Raw genomic sequence first — 23,639 nt, 5'->3', positions numbered from 1 at the left:
TTGCCATGGAGGGAGGATTTGTGCAGCCACTGTACAGATGCTGGGGGTGGGGCAGCAAGAGCCCCAATGGCTTTGTGCAGTGACAGAACAACACAGTGCATGCTGAGCCAGCAGCACCCAAGGGAGAGGGGCCACCCACTGAGCCCCTCTCCCTTATACAAAGGACTGTTCGGACACAAACCATAAGGTTTGCTTCTTTGCTAACAACTCAATGAAAGCGGGTGCTGGGACAGAGCAGAAACTCTCTGAACACCCATCACCGTAGTAGGTCATCACAGTGGCCCAGGCACTGACCCTCCCAGCTGCCTGGGGAGCAGAGTAGTGCTATCCTCCCCAGTGGGGGGTGGGCACTGAGGCCCACAGAAGCTGAGCAACTGGCACAGCATGTCTGTGGGCAAAGAGGAACTTGAACCCATGACTCCTGCAGCCTAAGGCAGAGCCCTGCCCATTGGGCCACCCTTCCTCTTAAGGAGAGGAACGGGAGCTTTGGAGGCACAGGGTGGATTTTTCTGAAGCATGTGACCCCCCCTGTTCTGAAGTGACCCTGCGGGAAAAGCAAGGTTTCGCCGGCTCCCCTCAGCAAGTGGGGCCTGAGTCTGGCAGCAAAGGGAGGACTGCAGGAAATTGAGAAAGGAAGGTTCCCACCCCCTTCCCTCAGGCACAGACTCATCCCCCCCACCCACCACCCTTGCCAGGCCTGGCGTTTATTCGTGCCTGGAGGCGGATGGGCCTTTTAGCCCGGTGGGGGGGGGGGAACAGCTGGGGAAGGCAGGATAAGCAGATGAGTTGGATATTTCAACCACAACTACCCACAACGAAACCATTAGCAATGCTGATGTTTAACTGATCCTTGTTGGGCTTCAGCGCTAACAGCCCTGAGATGAAAATCCAGCTATCACACCTCAGGTCCACCTACTGCCGCAGGCTGCCTCAGGCCGACAGCGCTGCCTCTGCTGTCATTCCGTTCATGGATTAAGGGTTAATACACAACTGGAAGGGTTTAAAGCTATTTTTTTAAGGAAAGTTTAAAATTTGCTGCAGATTCCTCCTCTGAGGGACCCAAAGACTGTGTACCAAGAGCAAGCTGTAGGAGCTAATGACTGTGCTGTGTAAAAGTCGTGCCCCACAGAAAGGAGGCCAGGCCTGGCTAGTACTGGATGGGCCTGCAAAACCTTTCCCAGACACTGAGATCCTTAAGAAAATGCCCAGGTGCTGCAGGAATCAGCCCTGGTGACGCCTGGGCACTCTGGCCATGGTGCCAGAGCTGACCTCTGCTCTCTCCTCTTGCGTGGGCCTCTGTGCTGCTCCCAGTGCAGGCTCGCAAAGGCCATTAAAGCTCCCATGGCATGGTTCACAAGAGCCCTTGCAAGATCCCTCACTCTCCCTACTTACACTCAGGGAGTAGTTTCTACCAGGTCACTGACTCTTTCCTCCCTCTCTTCAATGGATGGGAGGTGTTGCTAAACTGTATTCACCCCAGAGGTGGCTGCATTTCTGTGGTGAGAGGTGAACTCTGGAAAGCCCCTGGGGTCTGGCTCTTCTGGATGAATCTGCTATATATGTGCATGGGATCACCGCTGCGAATGGGTCCAGTTCTGCCCTCCTTCCCTCCCTGCTGGAGTCCGTGGTGTGTGAGTGGGAGCAGGAACCGGCCCCATCTGAGGCCTGCAGCTGATCTCATGCTGAAGGAAGCTGCTCACCGACACAGTTCTTGCCATCGGGGGTGATTTCGAAGCCCGCATTGCAGATGCACTGGAAGCTGCCGTCGGTGTTAACGCACCGGCCGTTCCTGCACATCACGCCATTCATGATGCACTCGTCAACGTCTGGCAGGGAAACAAACACAGCCAGGTAGCAGCAGACACATGAGCTGCTTGAGCCTTGTAACCCCAGCAATGACTCTCTCTCTCCACCCAGCTGGAGCCAAGGCCACGTAGCCATGGCTGGCTCCTAGGAGAACCCATTCCCAGGGAAGGGCAGGATTCCACTCTCAGATCTGTGCGGCAGGTAACGGCTCTGACAGCCCGCACAACCTCCCTGCATGAAGTGCAGCTCCCTGGGGGAGACTCGCTCTGTGCTCCTGGCCACAGCCCTGAACCCAGGGCTTGGAGCTGTAGGGTCTTGATCCCCCTGTGAAAACCCTTGCCAGCCCCTCTGCCCTCAGCTGCTTGATACAGTCCACGTATGGGCTTGATCCTTAGCTCACTGACACTTTTCTTCCGACTGTGATGGGCTTTAGATATGGCCCTTAGTCCCACCAGAGAACCCCGATCCCCAGCCTCGACCTCCTTCCCTCCCCAGCAGTTACTCTGCTCTGCCCGAACAGAGCTTCAGCCTCAGCGCGGTGAGCAGCACCTGCTGTGGCATGGCTCGCGCCGCACAGCCCCCACGCGCTGCAAGAGGCCTCCCGGGCACAGTGCACTGGAGTAATGCAGGCAGCTGTGCTCAGTCTGTGAGGCCGAGTCAGCGGGCATGGGCCTGCTGCGAGTTTTTAATTGTAGTGTAGACAGGCCCCTAGGTTCCCCCGGCTCTTTGGGAGGTGAAATCCCTGGCAGAGGGACTGACTGACCTGGACACTGAATGAGGAGAGTCTGCTAAGCCTGTGACTAGGCCCCAAAGCGAGGTGCTCCAAACTGGCAGGAAGTGACCCACAGGGTATCCGAGTGCTTAGTAGCTGGGCTGGACATACCGAGACCCCTGAGGCTCTGGGTGGGGACCCAGTGGAGTAGGTGGGCTTGGGTCCCCCCACGTTGCTCCCCTCTTCTTTGCAGTGATCAGCTCTGAGGCAGCAATCAGAGCATGACGGGAGGAATGAGGCTGCAGCTGGGGTCCCCTCTGGGACCACTCGACCGGCAGAACCTGTAAGGCCATGCGCTGACCACTAGGCCAGCTGGTCACCAGCCCTTCCCACTGAAAGGGGAGATAGGAAAAGGGGGAGGAGAGGAGATAGAGCAGGGGATAGCGGGTGAGGATAAAAGCAGAGGTGGGAGAAATATGGGCTGGAGCTGGGGAGCGGATCAGGATAGGAGTAGCAGCAGGAGTCAGGTGGAGGGATGGGCGGAGGTCAGGGGACATAACAGCAGACAGGGGATGGGGCAGGAGCTGTGGGGGGGGGGAATAGGAGCAGAAGGAGACAAGGGGAGACTGCGGGGACAGGGGCAGAAGGGTCAATTAGAGTATCCTCCCCCCAGAACTTGGACTGGAACCCAGGAGTCCTCTATGCTCCTCTGTTGTCAGCAAGAAGCTGTGAAATCCACTGACAGAGTCTGTGTCCCACCACCCCCGGGGGTGGCCTAGGACAACCTCCCCCAGCCATTGGATCCTCTTAGCTCAAGTGGCAGAGGTCTGTGAGGTGGCTCGAACGGTCCCCACCCTGTCAATGACCCACCTGGGCGTCTGTCTGATACCGCAGGATGGAATTGCTGGGTTTCCCTTTGCTTCTTTAAAAGCCTAAGAAATTACCCACAAAACACTACCAGGATTCCACATCCAGCACTCAAAAGTTAGGAAGTGCCAGACTCGCCCTCGCCCCTTGTGTGTGTGCATTTCGGTACAGTCTTTAATTGCATGACACGATTGCCACTGGGCCCCGCCTCGGTCTTCTCAGGCAGTTTTTCAGGGGATATAATGCCATGCTGGCATAACTTATTCCTGTGTACGAAAGGGAAGAAGCTGAACTGGCATAAGGCCCCTTCAGACTGATATAACTGTGCCCGCAGCAGGGGTTGTACAGATTTAACTACCGTAATTTGGTAAAAATCTCCCCCCCGTAATTAAAGGAATTAAACTGGAATGGACCCTCTGTGAAAGCCTCTTTGTCAAAGCAGAGTGCGTGGTACTGGCCCATGGCTCGCATACGCTTGGCCCGCATCACCCTCAGCACCTCTGGGGACGCCAGCGAAAGCATCTGCTGCCCTGCAGCGAGCACTGATTGCTGAGAGTGCACTAATGCCAGCAGCTCTCCCTTCACTCTGTGGCCCTCGAGGCTCTGGGTGGGAGCTTGTCTGCTCCTGGGAGCTCAGGGCTCCGCTCTGCACTCTGCTTCTGAACCCGTCCTTCTGACCCGCTGGTGCGTCTTGTGCCAGCCCTGAGACAGACATACCGATACAGGCCTGCTTGGTGGGGGTGCTCTGGAAGCCCTCATGGCACTTGCAGTGGTAGGAGCCAGGTGTGTTCACACAGTCGCCGTGCATGCAGGGGCTGCTGGAACATTCGTCCACATCTGGAAAGAAAAGGGCACGAAGCTGGCAGCCCCCGACCCCTGGGAGGCGGAGCCAGAGCCCGACACTGCTCGGTAGACCTTCACCAGAGTCCCATGGGGCTGCCCAGCTAAACGCCAGCTCAGGAACAGGACTGCTGTTAGGTCAGCAAGGGCCCGACCCTGCCAGGTGCTGAGCCCAAGCCCCTCAGTCCCCGTGCATTCCCTCAGGATCAGCACCACCCTACCAGGCCAGCGTGAAGGGGACAGTGAGGTGCAGCAGGTCGCATGCACGGCTCTACGGAGACCCTGAGTCGAGGAGCCACCTCCAGCCTGTCGTTGCAGAAGCCAGTGGGGTCTGAGGGGTCAGAAAGCCCTTGGTGCCCAGGGCTCAGGGGCGGCTGGGCACTATGAGGACTTTGTTGGGCTGCAGCCCAGAGTCGGAAGACCCCAGGGTCCCTTATCCCAGGTGCTGCATTTGTCGGGGGTGGGTGTGTGGACAGAGAACACGTATTTTGGGGCCCTGCCATATTCAGCAACAGGGAACGAAAGTGATGGCGACTCTCCTGCCCGCTCATGATCAGACTGCAACAGAGGAGGGAGGGGTGGCTTCCCCCAGTGTTCCTCGTGGTGCTGGATACAGCCACCGCCTCACCCTGCCCAGTGCTACAGTGCCACGAGAGTGCTGCTTTGCGCCCCTTAACCCCACCAGCTGGGGGCAACCCCAGACCTCAGGACTGTTTCATGAAGCTCAGGCTGAGGGGTGGGACAGCTGCAAGCACCCTCGAGGCTGCCTGGGCACCAAGTAGGAGCAGCTGTCTGCGGCAGAGCAGGAGTGGGGCCAGTGGGGCAGCTGGTGCCTTGCCCAGGGGATTTTCTCACCAATGCACTCGCCACGCACGTCCTGCTTGTATCCCATGTTGCATTCGCAGCGGTAGCTGGACGGGGTGGGGATGCAGCGCCCGTTCAGACACAGGTTGGTGAAGTGCTTGCAGATGTCGATGGTCTGATTTAAGGTGGCCGTTCCTGGAAACCCCAGAGAGGAGAGAGCCTGGAATGGCAGTCCTGAGCCCCCTGCTCCGTTCCCCCCACCCCAGGAGCCTGCTTCGGGGTCACTGCTGTCTGAGAGAGGGGAGAACACCCGCATGGGGCATACCTCCCAATAGGTGTGCTGTTGCATGGGACTCCCAGCATCACCTGCAACACACCGGCCATCTCCATGCCTCCCCCCCGCCAGGGACTGTGGGCAGGCCCATCCCCCTCTCCAAGGCCAGCCCAATGAGCTTGCTCCGATGTGGGGCCAAGGAGCCAGCACTGGCCTGTCTGCACGGACTCAGTTAAGGAGCGGTCGGAGGATGGAACAGGCTGCAAAGCTGATTCTAGGGGATCCCTTCCCTATCCATCCCTGGAAATCTGGCCAGGCCCCAGCTCAGGTCTTCAGTCACTAGCTGTTGGGGGGGCCTCGCCCAGGCCCCATGTGGTCACTACACCAGCATCCTGGCCAAGCTGTGAGCCTGGCATAGCAGGGGCTGCTGAAGCTCGGAACTGAAGGGAAGCGGCATAGGGGCTCTGGCTCCTCACTTCCCAGAGTGCTCTTGTGATCCTTCACCCCAAAGTGCTGGGCACCGGGGGCAACATCCTGAACGGAGGGGCCAGGAATAAAACAGGCGGGGTAACTTTGTGCCCAAGACCAATGTTAGCCAATCCGCGGCACACTCAGGGGGTCTGCACAGCAGCTGGGAGCGGGAAATCTCAGTACAGGCAGACTCACATGCACTACGTCTACTGGAGCTAGTGCCCGGGAAGATTAGCATGGCTGTTGCAGTGCTGGCAGCGAGATGGGCTAGCCGCCCAAGTACAATCCTGCACCCCAGTGCTGGGACTCACACCTCCCCGCTGCAGTGGAGACGTGCCGTGAGTACATCCCGACTCCCAACTCCAAGCAGGATTGCTGCTCCCCTCCTCTAGGCTAGGTACAGTCCATACAGCTGTGACCCCTGCTCACTGTGTGGATGGTGTGTGGAGGGGGAGGCTATGGGGGCACCCCTGTCCGGACAAATGACAAAGGCCCAAAGCAGCAGCTTTCAGCGTTACGATGAACGGGCAGCTCCCCAGCTCAGAGCTGGCGCTTCAGGCACCCGCACACTCAAGCAACTGTCAATTATCTCATTAGCTACCCTTGGGTCACACTATCATGCTTTCCTTTGCGACGATAAGGGCTAGACACTGAGGTTCCTATCTGATCCCACGACTCCATTCAGCACACACAGCACAGCAAAGCCTCTCTTGGAGCCGGGGAACCAAACAGAGGGCTGCAGGGCTGCCCCTGCAAAGGGTGACCACCTTTGCCTGGCTGCGGAGACCCAACCCCTACCAGCAGGCTCCCAGCCAGTTGTCAGAACAGACTGTAAGTGACTGGCCCAAGGGCACATAGCACATCAGTGGCAGGGCGGGGACTAGAACCCATGGCATTCTGACTCCCCTCCGGATGCTCACTCCAGCAGCCAGTGCCCCACACCCTGTCTAGGCCCTCTGGCTGGCGGAGCTGGGCTCTACCATGCCGTGAGATGGAGGGAGAAGGGGTCGCTGAAGCTCTTTTCCAGTTCTGTAACTAGAAAGACATTTTTGCTGGATGGCAGCCTGCCTCTTTGGCACTCGGAGCCAGATGGGGCCGTGTGATTTGTGTGCTGGGCCTAGCATTCTGTACAGCGTTAGTGTCATATCCCATCAGTCCAGCAGTGTCAAAATAACCCCAGCGTCTGGGTAATGGCGATGTTCCCAGCGCATGTGCAGCACAGGGAGGCACACCAGGTACACACACAGCCTGGAAGAGATGCAGCCAAGCTGGTCCAGCGCTAGCAGAAAGGAGATTTAATTTACCGATGCTCGAACTTCCAGGGCCCATCCCAGGAAGCCCCGGGATCCCGCCTTGGCCGTTTGCCCCATTTGGTCCAATGCCTCCAGGTCCACCGATTCCAGGCCCGACACCATTTGGCCCAAACCCAGGAATCCCAGGGAAGCTCCCAGAGAAGCCCGGCACGGCTGGGAGCCCTTCAATGCAGAGCCTGCGGTATTCGTCTGAAAGGAAACAGCCGCCTGAGTGTCACTTCAACTCCACACGCCGAATGTCCCTGCCCGTCTCACATGGGAGGCGGAGGTAATGCCAGCACGAAAGCAACAGTGGCTGGGGGCAGGGAAGGCATGGGGCTTGGGGCAGGGTGGACTGGGAGAGAGCTTGACTCCCCTTCATCAATGAAGCCCAGATGAGGCGGGTCTTATGGTGGCATTTGGCCAGTAGCTCCCACACTGCAGCGATGGGAAGAGCCCTCTGCTCTGTGCAGCCGGCACGAAGCTACTGGGAGGGGAAGTTGGTTGTTATGCTGCTGCTATTGGCTTTCCAGTGGCAGCCCCTGTAAGGAGCTTGGCCCTGCTTTCTGGAGGGGCAGATGGAGGCCCGAGAAGGGGAAGCGCAGTCACGCAGCAAGGCAGAGCTGGAAATAGACTCCCAGAGACCCAATTCCCAGCCCTCTGCTGCAGCCCTCGGCTCCTTCTGATCTCTTCCCAAGCCCAGGGAGCCAGGGCAGGGCTGGGGTGGGGAGGTTGCTGCCCCTGCTGGACCCGTTCTTCTGTTCTTTAGAAAAGGGGGAGCGGGCCAGGGGCCCTTACTCCTGAATTCCCTGGCTTTGTGCGATCGCAATGCGACCCTCATCGACCTTTCCCCCCCAGAAACACTCACCAGCACAGCTCACGGACGTTAAGAACAGGTCGCACTCAGTGGGGCGCTAGTGGCTTTCCCATTGTGTTGCTTACCGGATCCCCTGACGGGGCACATTTCAGGGGTCTGCCCGATCGCCCAGCAGCGCCCGGAGTCGCAGCAGCACTGCATCTTGGTGTACTGGCCCGGGAGCTCCCCAGCGCAGCGCCCGCCAATCAGCGCTGAGAAACATGTGCCAATCCGCTGGTCTGCAACAAGGAGGAGCAAGAGGAGCCACAAGTGATGGGGGGTGGACTGAGAAGAGAGGGTCCCCTCACCCAGCCAGTCCAAATCAGCCTCTCCGAGGGAGACAGGCGATGTGGATCAAGAGAGGCATATTTCTGGGGCCCACTTCCTCAGGGCTGGATTGCAACTCTGTCAGGGATGGGGGGGACTGGCTCCTGAGAACAGCAGCACTTCCCAGGGCCTCCTTCCTGAGCATTTCCAGTTGGAAAGGCCCAAACTCGGTGTGACGTTATCTGATTAGATCAGGGGTTGGCAACCTACGGCACGCGTGCCAAACACGGCACGCTGCCTGCCCGGTGAGAGGAGGAGGGGCGGAGGGGCCGGAAAGCGCCAAGCTGGGGGAAGAAATGGGGGGCGGGAGCGTGGTTGACGCAGAACCAAGCTTCTGCCTCCTGCCTCCGCAGGGGAGAGGGGGGGTCCCAGCCCCCAGCACCACTCAGCCCCCCCCCCGCCCACCGCTCTCCCCTGCGGGGGCAGGAGGCAGAAGCTTGGTCCTGTGGCAGCCACGCTCCCGCCCCCCATTTCTTCCCCCAGCTTGTGCATTCCGGCCCTTCCTCCTCCCCCATCTCCCTGCCAGCGATGGCCCTTGTAAGGGGGAGGGGAGCGGAGCAGAGCCGAGCGCAGCGTGCTCCCTGCTCCGTAGAGGAGGCAGAGAGAGGTAGGGACGGGGCCTTGGGGAAGGGGGTGGAACGGGGCATATCCCTCCCAGCCCCCTGCCATGAGCCGCTCATGGCAGGGGGCTGGGAGCACCCCCATGAGCCAAGCACCCCAGCCTTCTGCCCTGCACCCCCCCACCCCAACACACACCCATTCATAGAATCATAGAATATCAGAGTTGGAAGGGACCTCAAGAGGTCATCTAGTCCAACCCCCTGCTCAAAGCAGGACCAATTCCCAACTAAATCATCCCAGCCAGGGCTTTGTCAAGCCGGGCCTTAAAAACCTCCAAGGAAGGAGACTCCACCACCTCCCTAGGTAACGCATTCCAGTGATTCCTCTGCCCTGAACCCCCCCACACACCCAGCCTTCTGCCCTGCACCCCCCCACCCCAACACACACCCATTCCTCTGCCCTGAACCCCCCCCACACACCCAGCCTTCTGCCCTGCACCCCCACATCCCCAGCCCTCTGCCCTGACCTCGAATTGCCTCCAACACCCAGCCTTCTGCCCTGACCTCCCCAACACCCAGCCTTCTGCCTTGCACCCCTACACACACCCCAGCCCTCTGCCCTGACTGCTCCCCAACATCCAGCCTTCTGCCCTGCACCTCCACACACACCCCAGCCCTCTGCCCTGACCTCTCCCCAACACTCAGCCTTCTGTCTTGCACCCCTACACACACCCCAGCCCTCTGCCCTGACCTCGAGTCACCCCCAACACCCAGCCTTCTGCCCTGCACCTCCACACACACCCCAGCCCTCTGCCCTGACCTCGAGTTGCCCCCAACACCCAGCCTTCTGCCCTGCACCCCCACACCCGCCAGCCTTCTGCCCTGACCCCTGAATCCCCCCACACCCCTAGCCTTCTGCCCTGAACCCCCCACATGCCCTCTGCCCTGACCTCTGAACCCCCCCCCCACACACACACACAGCCTTCTGCCCTGAACCCCCATCCAGGTCTGGGGTCCCGAATGCCGGCCCCTTGCCAACCGGCGTCCCGGCCACAGGCCCTGCTCAGCCCGCTGCCGGCCTAGGTGAACAGAACCCCAGGCTGGAAGCGGGCTGAGCAGGCTGGCGGCGTAAGATCAGCATTTTAATTTAATTTTAAATGAAGCTTCTTAAACATTTTGAAAACCTTGTTTACTTTACAAACAGCAATAGTTTAGTTATATAATATAGACTTAGAGAGAGACACCTTCTAAAAAACGTTAACATGTATTACCTGCACGCGAAACCTTAAATTAAAGTGAATAAATGAAGACTCAGCACACCACTTGTGAAAGGTTGCCTACCCCTGGATTAGAGTATGACCATGCAAATCATTGTTGCTACCACTGTTATATAATTGCAACAAATCTTATACAAAGTGTGACGCATGGCTAGAAAGGGTTAAGCAGCTTGCAGGCTAAATGACCCAGAGCCAACCTTTAGACACATGTTAGAAAAGTATGCAAATGGTCATTAGGGCCATTCCATGGTAGAAAGGCTAGAATCTTTGAAATGCAAACCTGCATTGTTAGAAGTTAGAGGTGATACTAATTGTATGTGTGTACTCCTGTCTTGTTAGAGGATAACAATGTAGTCAAACAGTCCCTGTCTATGCTGTGTTCTGTTAATTCAAAGATCAAAGGAAATATTAACATATAAATGAACTATAAACATAGTATATGGCTGTATTCATCTCCTTTGAAATGTTTAGCAAATCAACAGAGAATGGTGGAAAACGGGCAATTGCCATATGTTAATTTGTGTAGCTAATTACCAACGATGCTTAGGAAATAGGTCTACTTCAAAGTCTCCATGATTGTCTATTATTCACCTAAGGCCTCTGACCTGTCAAGAGAAGGCCTGGAACTGTATAAAAACCTCTTGGGTCCGGATCCTTTTAATCTCAGATCTGCTGGATGCTTCATGCATGGGAAACTTAAGCCGTAAGGCTGAGAGCTCCAGTCCTAACTGGATCCCCTGGATATGAACATTGGACTATAACCTATGGACTAATTCTGAAAGAATTCTTTGCAACTACGAAAATCAACATCTCTACTATGAATCTGATCTCAGAACTGTACTCATGTCTGTATGTATACTGATCTTTTAACCAATACTCTCTCTCTTTTCTTTTAAAATATATTTTAGTTTAGTTAACAAGAATTGGCTGTAAGCATGTATTTGGGTAAGATCTGAAATATTCATTAACCTGGGAGGTAATGTGCCCGATCCTTTGGGATTGGTAGAACTTCTTATATGGTGAATAAGATTTTCAGTAATCCTCATCATATTTGACTTGGGTGTCTGGGTGGAAGCCCAAGGCTGGGTTGCTGTAAGGGAATTGTGTTGTTGGCTTCTGGGTATCCAGTAAGGTATTATAGAAGCTGTTTTGGTAAATCTAAGTATTGGAATATCCACCAGCTTTGGGGATTGTCTGCCCCATTCTTTGCAGTTCACCTTAATTGAGTGACCTCAGCACGGCCCCCTGGGACTCTGGTCACACTTGGCTAACCCAACATCAGGCTCCTAAAGATTGTATGTATCATGATTTGCAGCTTGCGCTGCTGGCGACGGAAGCAGTGACTGCTCACCTCCTCTGCCCTCAAACCCCACAGCGAGAACGAGGAGTCTGGCTCGAGGGAGACTGAGTCGCTAGAGTACATGGGAAGAGAAGTGAGTGAGCCTGGCCCTTTGCCAGTGTCTCCTCCTGTGTCATTGTCTTTCCAAACACACAAGCTAGACTCAGGGCAGGTTTCTTTACCCTGCCATTTGGAGTTCACAAGAATATGTGCAGGTAACACTCACTGTCACAATCCCCCACTCCAGAGACTAAATCTGACCCTGACTCATTCCACTGCTTCCTCAGCCAGAGTTTATGCACTAATGCCAGTTCCAGGGTGAGATTTAGCTAATACACCTGTAAAACACACTCTGCATTACTGGCTGAGTTTGGGGGAGGACAAAGGGGCCCCATCGTAGGTTAGATGGATATTTACTCCACAGCAAGAGGAGGTGGTATTCATTAACCCTTCCATGACTGAACAGTACCTCTTTATCCCTTCTTTAGGGATGGGCAGGCCATTTTCAACAGTGCTTGAGCCTGGTGAAGAGACCCTCTCTTTGCTTCATTTTCTCCTCCTGCCCTTTTGTGTGTCTCATCTGCCTGCTCTACCACTGCTCTGTGAGGAGCTCTTTCCACTGCCAACCCACCATGCCCTGGCTGCCTGCAACAGACTGTATGGGCTCTCCAAGGCCTTAGTTCCAACGCTCTCATACACCATCCCGATGTCCAACCTCTGTTGGTGGTCTCACTGGGGCTGAGGACCTGGCCTTATGTGCCTGCAGAGACGAGCCTCACCCTGATGACTATGAACAATGCAAGCCAGATTAATGCTATCGCACAGGAATATGTGCAGCTCAGACCATGGTACATATATACTCCTGGCCCCGCTGAATCCTGGTGGGGCATGTTGCAATTGCTGGACCTACAAAGTTACCCTCAGCTCAACTGTAACAAGTATGTGAAAATGCATAAGCTGTTACAATAACCATGAAAAATAGGCCAAGTTGTTTATGAAGATGAATGTTAGAAGAGGTGTGAGAAACCCAGACAGAGAAACTGTATTAGTCCAAACAACCAGGGTCTCCTGATATAATTCAAGGACTGTGTGAGATCAGACTTGGTAAACAGAACATGTGACAACAAAGTTACCTACGCCAAGTCTGGCCATAAATGGATTTCACTGGTGGACAACCTAAAGGGGGTAAAAGATACCACCTGCTCGTCCTCCGTTGTGAGGTTCTTAAAAAGAGACTTAGAAAAGAAGAATATTCCCCCAATCATCCTGTGACCTACCCACACTGCAGCTTGTCTCAGCTCCTCTCCTCTCCGCTTCCTCCACCTCCAGTGGGCAGGAGCAGGCCAGGAGAAGGACTTTCCTCCTGAGAGCCTGCTGGCCGGCCTGCCCTTGTTTAAGGAACCTGGTTTGTTACTTGTGAGTTTAGAAAATCATCACATCACCATGATGTCCAGTCCTCAGCCCATTGGTGTGGAAACCTCATTTCCCACACCACAGAGGCAGGTAAGAGCCTGCACTGTTTTCCCTTCCCTTGCATTGCTTTCTGCCCTCCCTCATCTCCTAGCCTTTCCCTCTGTTTTTCATTGGCTCCTGAAATCAGACGTACTGCATTCGTCCACGCCTGCCTCGTCTAAGGAGAACGAATCCAACCAGATGACACTCCTGCCCAGAGCATGCTCCAGGGTCCAAACGGCAGGTGCCTTGCTTGGCCTGCTAGCCAAAGCCAGAGCACCCATTTGTGACTAGCCAGCCTGCCAGTGTTGCAAAGCTGTATTTCCCCCACCTTTTCCACCCTCTCTCTTCTCCACATGGCCTCCATCTGTCTGTTAGAAACAGGAGAAGTGAATATCCTTCGCACATCAGGATTAACCCATCCTTAGGCTTTTCATCAAAGAAAGGTTGTTCTGAAAAAGACTGATATTTTGCCTAAAAAAGGAGAGAGACTTGAAAGGTTTTGATTGTTTGTTTTGCACAATCTCTCAGTTTCAGTATCAGTATCAATGCTTGCTTTAATTTCTTTTTCTTTCTTGTGTTTGATCAATAAACTTTCAGTTTTAGAATGAAAGATTTTGGGTTTTGTCAAGCAACTGAGCAAACTATGGTCTCTGTAGATCCGCCCCCCTCAAACCTGTCACTCTGTAATGTGGGACAGTGAAGGAGTTTATAAACACCTTTAACACCTTAGGCCTTTGAGATCAATATTATACAACAGGCATCACTGAGCAGCTGTCTAGGCGGGAATCACCAGAGCAGCCAAACATCTACGGAAGAGTCCCTCAGCCTTGTGACCAGGTCTTGCCCCTGCGTAGATGTACAGTGTTGACTTTATCCGTCTTACTTTGTACCTACTGCCAGCAACTTTCCATCCAAGCATTACACAAATCAGGTGCAGGAGATGGAACCAAATGCAAGTTCATCTGCTATGCCCCAGCTTCTCTCTTCTTTGCCCCTGGTTCGGAGCTGCCCCGGCACTCCCCAAACTGTCAGCCATACTCCTCGTAGCTCTAGTGTCAGTGTCCACATGCCCTGCCCCGCATGCTGACTCTCGGTGCCAGCTCACACTGAGCAAGGCAGCAGCACCAGCTTACAGCTCATAATACATCAGAGCACACAAGACACTCCTATCATAGGGCAAAAATTCGTCCCTTGGATACACCTAGGAGACTTGCCTTGCAAGACTGGCACCTTTGGGCACTCCTTGCAGGCCCGGCCAGGCACAGTCATAACATTTTTACTCACTTTTCTGATTTTACAGGAAAAAGCTGCTGGCAGCAGATACCAGCCATGGCAAACCAGATGTTCAGCTCCCACAAGTCTCTGTCTCATGTCCCAGCAATAATGTCAGCTGGGGGTGGGCTCTAACTTGCTGTTCTGCTTGGACTGGCCCCGATCTCTGGGGATGGAGCTGATCAATCCCAAAGCTTCTTTGCAGTGCAGTGTGGATGCAGTTGGGTGCTGCATTCGTCTGTACTCCCATGTGAAACTGTGTGCCGTAGAGCTGTGCTCCACTGAACAACTGCTGGGGTGCTCCCGACACAAGCGTGTATTTCGGTAGAGGAAGAAGTGTGTAGGTCAATATGCGAAACTCGTAAAGTCCTTGGGAGTGAAAATGTGCACAAATCTCGCTCTCTCTCTCCTGCTGGGTACCTAGGCACTCCTATAAGTGGAGAGATCGCTGGCAATTAATGGAGGATGTGTCTACACTGCAATTGCCAGGTGTGGTTGCATCTCATGCATACCCAAGCTAACTTTGATGGAGCCAGCTCAGGGGCCAAAGCAGTGAAGCCATGGCAGCACAGGTTTCAGTGTCCCCTAGCTGCCCTAGGAACTGCCCTGCATGATAATGATGACAATAATGATGTCATGATCTCATGATGCTGCGTAATGACATCACAACACTACTGCAAATGGTGATGATGTCATACTGGGCTGGTTCATGCCCCATCATAATCAATAGGGTTTTCGCCATTGGCTGTAGAGAAGCTGCCTGGTGAAGTTCTGCCAGACGCTCACAAGACCCAGAAACACATTCAAGTTCTATGAGCCTTGCAAAAGCTGTGACAGTTGGGCCTGGGCCTGGTGTGTGGGTCTGGGTGGCTGGTAGCCCAGTACCTGGGGCCATGGGGTCAATGCTGCACCTGCCTAGATTGGCCTGGGTTGAGAAAGTGTCCTTTAAGGAACAGTTCAAATCTTCAGCTAATTCAGCTCCTTTCCCTGGTTTATGAAGCAAACTAATGAGGGGGAAAGTCCCATTGGATCGGGTTTTAGGAGTTTTACTGCTACCTATGCCAGCAAGTTGACATTCCCCTGAAATGTAATTGGAATTAATTGCACTGGGGCATTTGATATGTGGCTTCTATGTAAATTTCATCTCTAATCACAGCTCTGTGACTTGCAGAGAACAGTGACCCCCTTTTAAAGCCAAAGGGATTAAACCAACTGGGCCTTTTCTCAGATACTTTCTTTTAACCATTTCATTGCGCTGGCTCCAGAATGAATCACTTCTTGTGCATGGGGCATTTCCTCTGGCAAAGGAGACCACAGAGAGAGATAAAGGTAGAGCAGTTTTTAGACTAAGGGCTTGGGGAAAACCGATAGGTGTGGAGGAGCACATGGTTTGGACAGAGACATCCCTTAGGGGAGGATCTACTAATGGAGATTCTCTATGTCCTAGTAAGGAGGAGAGGATGGAAGACGATAAAATACGGGTAGGATCTGATGAGAAACAGACAAATGAAAAAAAGTCCCATTCAATTACAGTACATCATGTAATGGCAGACAGCTAAAAAGTGACAATTTTTTGAAGTGTTTATATACAAATACTAGAAGTCTAAATAATAAGATGGGTGAACTAGAGTGCCTCGTATTAAATGAGGATATTGATATAATAGGCATCACAGAAACCTGGTGGAATGAGGATAATCAATGGGGCACAGTAATACCAGGGTACAAAATATATCGAAAGGACAGAACAGGTCGTGCTGGTGGGGGAGGGGCACTATATGTGAAATAAAGTGTCGAGTCAAATGAAGTAAAAATCTTAAATGAACTAAACTGTACCATAGACTCTCTCTAGATAGAAATTCCATGCTCTAATAATAAGAATATAGGAGTAGGGATTTACTACCGACCACCTGACCAGGATGGTGATAGTGTGAAATGCTCAGGGAGGCTATAAAAATAAAAAACTCAATAATAATGGGGGATTTCAACTATCCCTATATTGACTGTTTACATGTCACCTCAGGACGGGATGCAGAGACAAAGTTTCTTAACACCTTAAATGACTGCTTCTTAAAGCAGCTAGTCCTGAAACCCACAAGGGGAGAGGCAATTCTTGATTTAGTCCTATGTGGAGCACAGGACCTGGTCCAAGAGGTGAATATAGCTGGACTGCTTGGTAATAGTGACCATAATGTAATTAAATGTAACATCCCTGTGGCAGGGAAAACACCACAGTAGCATTTAATTTCAGAAAGGGGAACTACACAAAAATGAGGAAGTAAGTTAAACAGAAATTAAAAGGTGCAGCTCCAAACGTGAAATCCCTGCAAGCTGCATGGAAACTTTTTAAAGACACCATAACAGAGACTTAACTCAAATATATACCCCAAATTAAAAAACATAGTAAGAGAACAAAAAAAGAGCCACCGTGGCTAACCAACAAAGGAAAAGAAGCAGTGAGAGGCAAAAAGGCATCCTTTAAAAAGCGGAAGTTAAATCTTTATGAAGAAAATAGAAAGGAGCATAAACTGTGGCAAGCGACGTGTAAAAATATAATTAGAAAGGCCAAAAAAGAATTTAAAGAACAGCTAGTCAAAGACTCAAAAAGTAATGGCAAAAAATTTTGTAAGTACGTCAGAAGCAGAAAGCCTGCTAAACAACCAAAGGGGCCACTGGACCATCAAGATTCTAAAGGAGCACATAAGGATGATAAAGCCATTGATAATAAGACAGAAAATATCATATTGCCTCTATATAAATCCATGGTACGGCCACATATTGAATACTGTTTGCAGATGTGGTCGCCCTATCTCAAAAAAGAAATATTGAAATTGGAAAAGGTTCAGAAACGGTCAACAAAAATGATTAGGGTATGGAACAGCTACCATATGAGGAGAGATTAGTAACACTGGGATTTTTCAGTTTATAAAAGAGACAACTAAGAGGGGATATGACTGGTGTGGAGAAAGTAAATAAGGAAGTGTTATTTACTCCTTCTGATAATACAAGAACTAGGGGTCACCAAATTAAATAAATAGGCAGCAGGTGTAAAACAAACAAAAGGAAGTATTTTTTCACACAATGCACAGTCAACCTTTGGAACTCTTTGCAGAGGATGTGGTGAAGGCCAGGATCATAACAGGGTTCAAAAAAGAACTAGATAAGTTCATGGAGGACATGTCCATCAATGGCTATTACCCAGGACGGGCAGGGATGGTGTCCCTAGCCTCTGTCTGCCAGACGCTGGGAATGGGAGACAGGGATGGATCACTTGAAAGAATGGAAGTCATCAGGCAACACACGGGACTGGGAGTCAGGAATTGCTGGTGACACTGATTCACCCACACAGGGTGTAATAACACATGCATGCAGAAGGGCTCTGAGGCTCTGGTAAGGGCAGGTAATGATTGGTGTGTCTTTACCTACCTGGCTGGATTGAGTGGTAAATGTTCACCCAGCATTTGGGAGGGAAGGATCATTATTAAACAGCTGTCTCTCATTCTGCTTGTAGGCAAGGCTCCGCGGTTTTGATCCAGATTAGGCCAGGCTCGGGGGAGTGCTGGGATAGGCCGCAAGTGTCACCATTCCTCACCGTCCAGCCCCTGGCAATGTTAACTAAGGGAAGGGCCCTGGGGTGGGCCAGAGCTCTCTCTTTACAAATTACCTAGATCTGTAGGGATGGTGCCTCTGAATGACTGCTGCACCCAAACGCATTGCTAGGAGACCATGCTGTGTTTGGAGAGGACACTCCCCCCTCCTGGCCCCCACCCCACATGTCTGTGGGATTCTCCCCATCGGCACAGCTGCCCTGCACTGTAACAGCTGGCCACTAGGCTGCAGCTGGTGTCCATCCCTGCAGGCAAGCAGAGGAAGTGTGGCAGTGCCGGCTCTGCTGAGGCACAGAGCACCATGCATTTGTGCAGCGGTGGGAGCGATGCAGCCCCTAGGAACTTGGAGGCACTTGGTTCAGTAAACTCAGATGACTTTGCTCAGCTCCTGAAGCAGCTGTGGCAGTAGTATGTAAAACTATCTCTGAGAAACTAATTTAATCCCTACTTGGCCAGTCTCACTCAAAGACACACAGCTGATCCCTGGCCTCTTGGCAGGACCACCCTCAGTTCAGGAGCCACAAGCCCACGGTCTGTGTGGTATTATTCTGCTTGAGTTACACAGCCAGTGATCTGACAGGTTTGCATGGTAATCTCACTACAGCAAATAATATTGAAGGCAAAAAAAAGGTCCCAAACTAGCACATAGCTCAGACAAAGCAGGATGAGAGAGACACAGTTAAACCTGTGTTTCCTTAGCTTTAGCAGCACCCCAGTTTGGGGAGGGGGGATGGAACGGTTGTGGTTGTTTGGAAAATACTAGCAGGAAGGCTCACAGGGAATTTGAGATTTCTTGAGTTCAAGGTGGGAATGGAAGTGAATTGACACCTATAGCATATTGCTCAGAGTCATGGCAATCTGGCAAGGGACTGCGTATGTCTGGGGTTTGCTTTTCTTTATTGAACTGCTGCTCAAACCACAGAACTGCCCGGATGTCAACGTTTCCTGCACAGATGGGAAAACAAAGCTGAGAGCCTGGCCTGGGGAGCAGCACAGCTGGGCGGGCAATAGTTTTCCCATCCCATGAAACGTCAAGATTTCAAACATTTTCCCATTCTGCACTGGGACAAAGCTAAGACCTTTCACAGCTTTTTGCAAGAGAGAGAGAGACCCCGGAATAGCCAGCGTGCTCACCAGGAAGGAGGAGCCCATCAGGTTCAAGTCCCTGCTCCAAATCAGTCAGACAGAGAAGCTCGTCTCCTAAACGCCAGAGGGGTGCACCAAGCACCACGCTCATGGCTCTGCTAAGGTAGCTCCCTCACTGGTGGTTTTGATCAGAAATTCCATCCTGGACTGACAAAGCTTCCCAACGAAAACTGCACTGAAACGGGTTCAATCCCGCGCAAAGTTTTGGTTTCACCAAAGTAGCGTTTTCTGATGAAAACCTGTTTAGCTGAAAAGTTCTCACCCGCCTCCAGTTACGATGGAGGAGCAGACAGGGGAGCAAGTGGCAATGTTCTGTCGCCTCTTTCTGGGCATCTCTTTGCTTTCAGATACTTTCACTCCAAACGATGCCCTGCCCCTCCCCTGGTTCTGACCCCTGCTCCTTTACCTGGATGGCGAATGGCGGAATGAAACAAACACTCCAAATTGCCTGTGAAACAACCGTCCAAAAAGTGTGAAATTGGTGGAAGCAACCGACTCAGACCCTGTCTGCAAGGAGTGACTGTGAGTGTCCCCCTTCAGGAGAGCTGTCACATTGACAGACTAGACCTTGACTCCTGCCTGTCCACAGGCTGAATTTGTGTGACAGGGTTCAGTGAATGCATGTTGAGGAGTCCGTATTGTTCCTATGAAGATTTCATTGCATGGACGCAGCACAAATTTGTAGCCACATCAGCATTACTGAATGGGAAAAGCCACAGAAATACATTGTGTCAAATACAGAGGACCAGGTGGAGCAGCAGCAATTTTCCACTTTACATATTTTTCAGCCCATTTTTTTTTTTTTTTTTTAGTGCTCTAATGGCTCCCTGGTTTGCAGCAGGACTTAGAAATTGGCAGGGAGAGTGCTGTGGGCTTCGGGCACTGTCTGTTGCTGACACCACGACAATCTGTTCAGATTCAGCCAAGTTCTAAGGCGCTGAAAATCCCCATTTCCAGCCTGCACTAGGCTCACCAGAGCTTGCTGATGGTTGCTGCTAAAAGGGCTCAGCATTCCGTCCACACTGAGCATGCCCCCAGCTCCCCAGAGCAACATGCAGAACTGAGACACCAGAAGACGGACAAACAGAAGAAGCCTCCTCCTCTCCCTCTTTCCATCCCTCCCAGCACGATGTGGCTTGAGGGAAGGAGTGTTGTGCTGGGAGCCAGGAGAACATGGGTTCTACATTCAGCTGTCCTACCAGTGGGGGTTAGTAATTATGTGTTCTTCACAGCACTCATTAGTGAGGAAGGCCTCACAGCCCATTATGAGATTACGCCCAATTGGAACAGAGTCTAGATCTCTAATCTGGCAGACTTATGTGTCAACTTCTTAACTAGATATTCTCTCAGAAAGACTCTGCTATGGCCAGTGACTCCCACAATGCACCAATTACCTGCACCAAGCGGGAAGGCTGCAGTGTATCATGGTATATGTAGTCTAACCAAGGAGCCTGGCCCTTAGTGAAGGGGGGCACCGTATTGCAATTCCCCTTGGGTCATTATAGAGCAGACAGAACATAAATCCTGCCTCACCTGAACATTCAAAGTGAATGCTGGGGCCCTTACACTTTGTGCTGGCATTGACACCACTGCAAAGGGAACAAGGAATTCTGGTTGGATTGCATTTCACACCTACTCTGCAGTCACTGTGACAGTGTGATGCAAGCTGTATAGCGATCAGAGTTGAACAGGGTTCTCTCCATCCAGGGCGCCAGGGCTAATAGATAAGGTTCCAAGTTAGACCCTTCACGCTGGGCAGTGATTCCCAGCGTGAGGAGACATACTTGCGCTAGCTCTCATCTAGCTACCATGCTAAAAATAGACCGGAGCTGCGCAGTGCTACAGGTGAGTTAGCCACCGCAAGAATGTCCCCATCCGAAACTGCAGGCACATATTCAGCGTGGCTAGCCTGTCCCCCCACTTGCGGCGCTCCAAGGGTTTGGGCGGCCCAGCGAGGCCCTCGGGAGGGGCGGGGGGTTTCAGCGGCCCGGCGCAGCACTCGGGGGTTTGAGTGGCCCGTCGCTTCAGGGGTTTTGGGCAGCGCTGGGGGGGGGGGTCGGTGGTGCGGTGCTGTTGGGGGGGGCTGTTATGGTGGGGCGGCACTCTCCTTTTTTGCCTGGGGCGGCAAAAAAGTTAGAGCCGGCCCTGGGCCTGGCCCAGCTATTTTTCGCCAGGGCAGATCCAGCCCCCTTCTCCTCCTCTTCCCCCCGAGGCCACACTCCCCAGGCAGGCCAGTGTGGAGCCTGGCTGGGGATCCCGGGCAGTTGTGGGAGCCACGCGGACCCTCCACCTGCCCATGGTGCGGGGGGGCTGACAGCAGCCCCCTGCCTGTGTCCCCGCCCCCGGGACTCCCTGCCTGGCCCAGGGCAGATGGAGGTGGAGGGTCCATAACTCCATGCTGGTTTCCCACAGCTGTCTGTGTGGCTCTCCCCAATCCGGTTCTGGCCGGGGGTGGGGAGGGGACTCCCTGGCTCTGGTCTGGCTTCCAGGTTGGCCAGGGGTGTGGCCTTGGGGGGAAGAAGAGGGGTGGGGCAGGGCCTCGGGGGGAGAGGTCTCAATTTGGGAAGGATCCGGCACACTTGACTGAAAGTTACCCTGCAATGGAACTTCAGTCAATAATTCTGTTGATGATGCCCAAGAAGAAATAGAGTCAAGCTCACTCTGTCAGCTCAAGTTGTTAGTAACTAACAAAGCACAGATCCGACTCTGAATGCAGGGGAGGGGAGGAGGGGTTGGCTCCGAGCACAGCCACTTCCCAGAGCAGAAACACACTTGAAGGAGATTTCCAGTTTGAAAATTGTTCTTTTAAAATTCTCTGTTTGCAAAACACATTCTACAGTAAAGCAGCTCAAGGGAGTCGCCAGCCTTCTGGAAAGGGTGTTGGCAAGAGTCTCTTTTGTGAGTTTAAACAAACAGTGAGGGTAAGGAAACAGTACCACAAAAGGGTCATATTCCTGTATTACTTCTAGCCACAAGGAGTGATTGGATTCTTCCTGTCAAACACAGCTGAGTGGACTTTCAATAAGTGTTTAATTTAAAAAAATCTTACAGACTTTTCACCACGTCAACTGCTGTTTGTTCACTCTTTTCATTTCGCCCAGAAAAGACAATGAAAACAGACTAGTCAGTTTCACTCTTTGGCTGTCCTGCCTAGCTCAATCCTGCCATGTTTGGGGGCAACCAGAAAATAATTTACCTCAATGAAAAATGTGGAAAAAATTAATGAGGTGGATATACCACAGTTGCCATTCATAGAGTCACAGATTCCAAGATCTCTGTGATCTAAAATGTTCCCATGTATCAAGCATTACTGCACAGTGGGATACGAAATACTACAGCTATTTCCTGTTTAAGTGCCGGGAAATGGCTGTGGGAGTCGGAACAGGGTCTCAGACACTCTCTGCTCATTCTGGGTACAGTGACTCTTTAATGGGGGCCACTTTATCTATTAATATTAGCTTTTGTAAAATCTTTATTCTGTTTATTTTATGAAACATAAATTGTGGGTTCCGACTCCCTAACACGCTCTCTAAATGAATTAAAAAAACTCCAAATAAAATAAACCGCTTTCAAAATCTGGAATGTGAGGCAAGGACCCCACACGGGTGTCTGCACAAGTTGCCAGAAAAAATACTGTCTGTCCCAAACTGTGACAGCACATGAACAGCCCATGTTAGCTCAGGGAAATGGCTCCTGCATGATGTATTGACTTTAGATTCAGTCACAGACCACGAGAGCCAATTAGGCTTTAAACTATTTTTAAACCTTGGGATCCTGATTCTATTTACTTTGCATTTCATGAATCATTTGACAAGTGTGAAAGTCGTTAAATGTCTACATTTCTCATCCACAAAGCATTGAAACACCCCCCCCCCCCCGCACATTGACTTGCATTTGCCAACATATGTGATCTAAGGAAGAAAGGAATTTCATTCTTGTCAAAATCTATTAGCCCCTCTAACAAGGTGACTCTATGGTACATTTTATGTTTGCTTTTCGTGACTGAAATACGATCAGTTTTAGTCCAGGTTCTATGGATCTAAAACAGACTGGAAATTAAATGAGCTCAGTAGCATTTCCCAGGGCTTCCAACAGTGAACTCTACTGCGTAGTTTCCATCACCCCATCAATGACCCCATCTCTGCCTCATTTGTAATAAATGCTCATTTTAAATAATGATGTCTTTGCTCTGCTCCAGATGAATGAACTTCTAGCACTTTGAGACAGATTATGGACTTCATCTCTATTACAGGAAGCATCCCTACAGAGAAGAAGTAATTGAAGAGATGATGTGTTTATCAAAGAAACTATTGTCTGTTCCTGAGAGAAATGGACTATCATATATTTACAAGGGTTGGGAAAAAAATTTCCATCTGTTAAACACACAGGATTCACTCCAGACTCCAAGGCTTGGACGTAGGACAGGACCTAAGTATAGGAAAATCTTCCCTGAATTCCAGACAGTTATGCTGTAAGGGGTATAGGGAACAGATATGCCTTGAATGATCAATAACTATTAATTCCTCCTGGCCCTCAAAAATTAGAAAAGCCATCCATCTCTGATTATCCTAAAATAGGATCCTCCTAGTAAAAACAATACAAACGTTGTTCACATCATGCGAGATACTTTGGCTTTGTCTGAATGACAAAACTTTTGTTGTTCAGAGGTGTGAAAAAAATACCCCCTCCCCGAATGACAAAAGTTTTGCCAATGAAAAGCGTCAGTGTGAACAGCG

The 23,639-nt window shown here is 51.9% G+C and overlaps 1 protein-coding gene and 1 long non-coding RNA gene across 2 annotated transcripts in view; one reads left to right on the top strand and one right to left on the bottom strand.

Annotated features, from left to right (window-relative positions):
* Positions 1-23,639, bottom strand: part of LOC101949811 (fibrillin-2-like) — a 272,305-nt gene that overhangs the window by 105,513 nt on the left and 143,153 nt on the right. Inside the window, 5 exon segments of the mRNA XM_024112612.3 lie at positions 1,701-1,826; positions 4,103-4,222; positions 5,081-5,224; positions 7,079-7,276; positions 8,009-8,161. Coding sequence (XP_023968380.1) covers positions 1,701-1,826; positions 4,103-4,222; positions 5,081-5,224; positions 7,079-7,276; positions 8,009-8,161 — 741 coding nt within the window.
* Positions 10,592-13,490, top strand: LOC122173343 (uncharacterized). Its single transcript, XR_006173824.2, has 2 exons — positions 10,592-10,935; positions 11,914-13,490. It is a non-coding gene; the product is annotated as an uncharacterized LOC122173343 (long non-coding RNA).

The sequence above is a fragment of the Chrysemys picta genome, chromosome 25, assembly GCF_011386835.1.
Source record: "Chrysemys picta bellii isolate R12L10 chromosome 25, ASM1138683v2, whole genome shotgun sequence".
Lineage (NCBI taxonomy): Eukaryota > Metazoa > Chordata > Testudines > Emydidae > Chrysemys > Chrysemys picta.
This window is presented reverse-complemented; position numbering and strand designations above follow the sequence as displayed.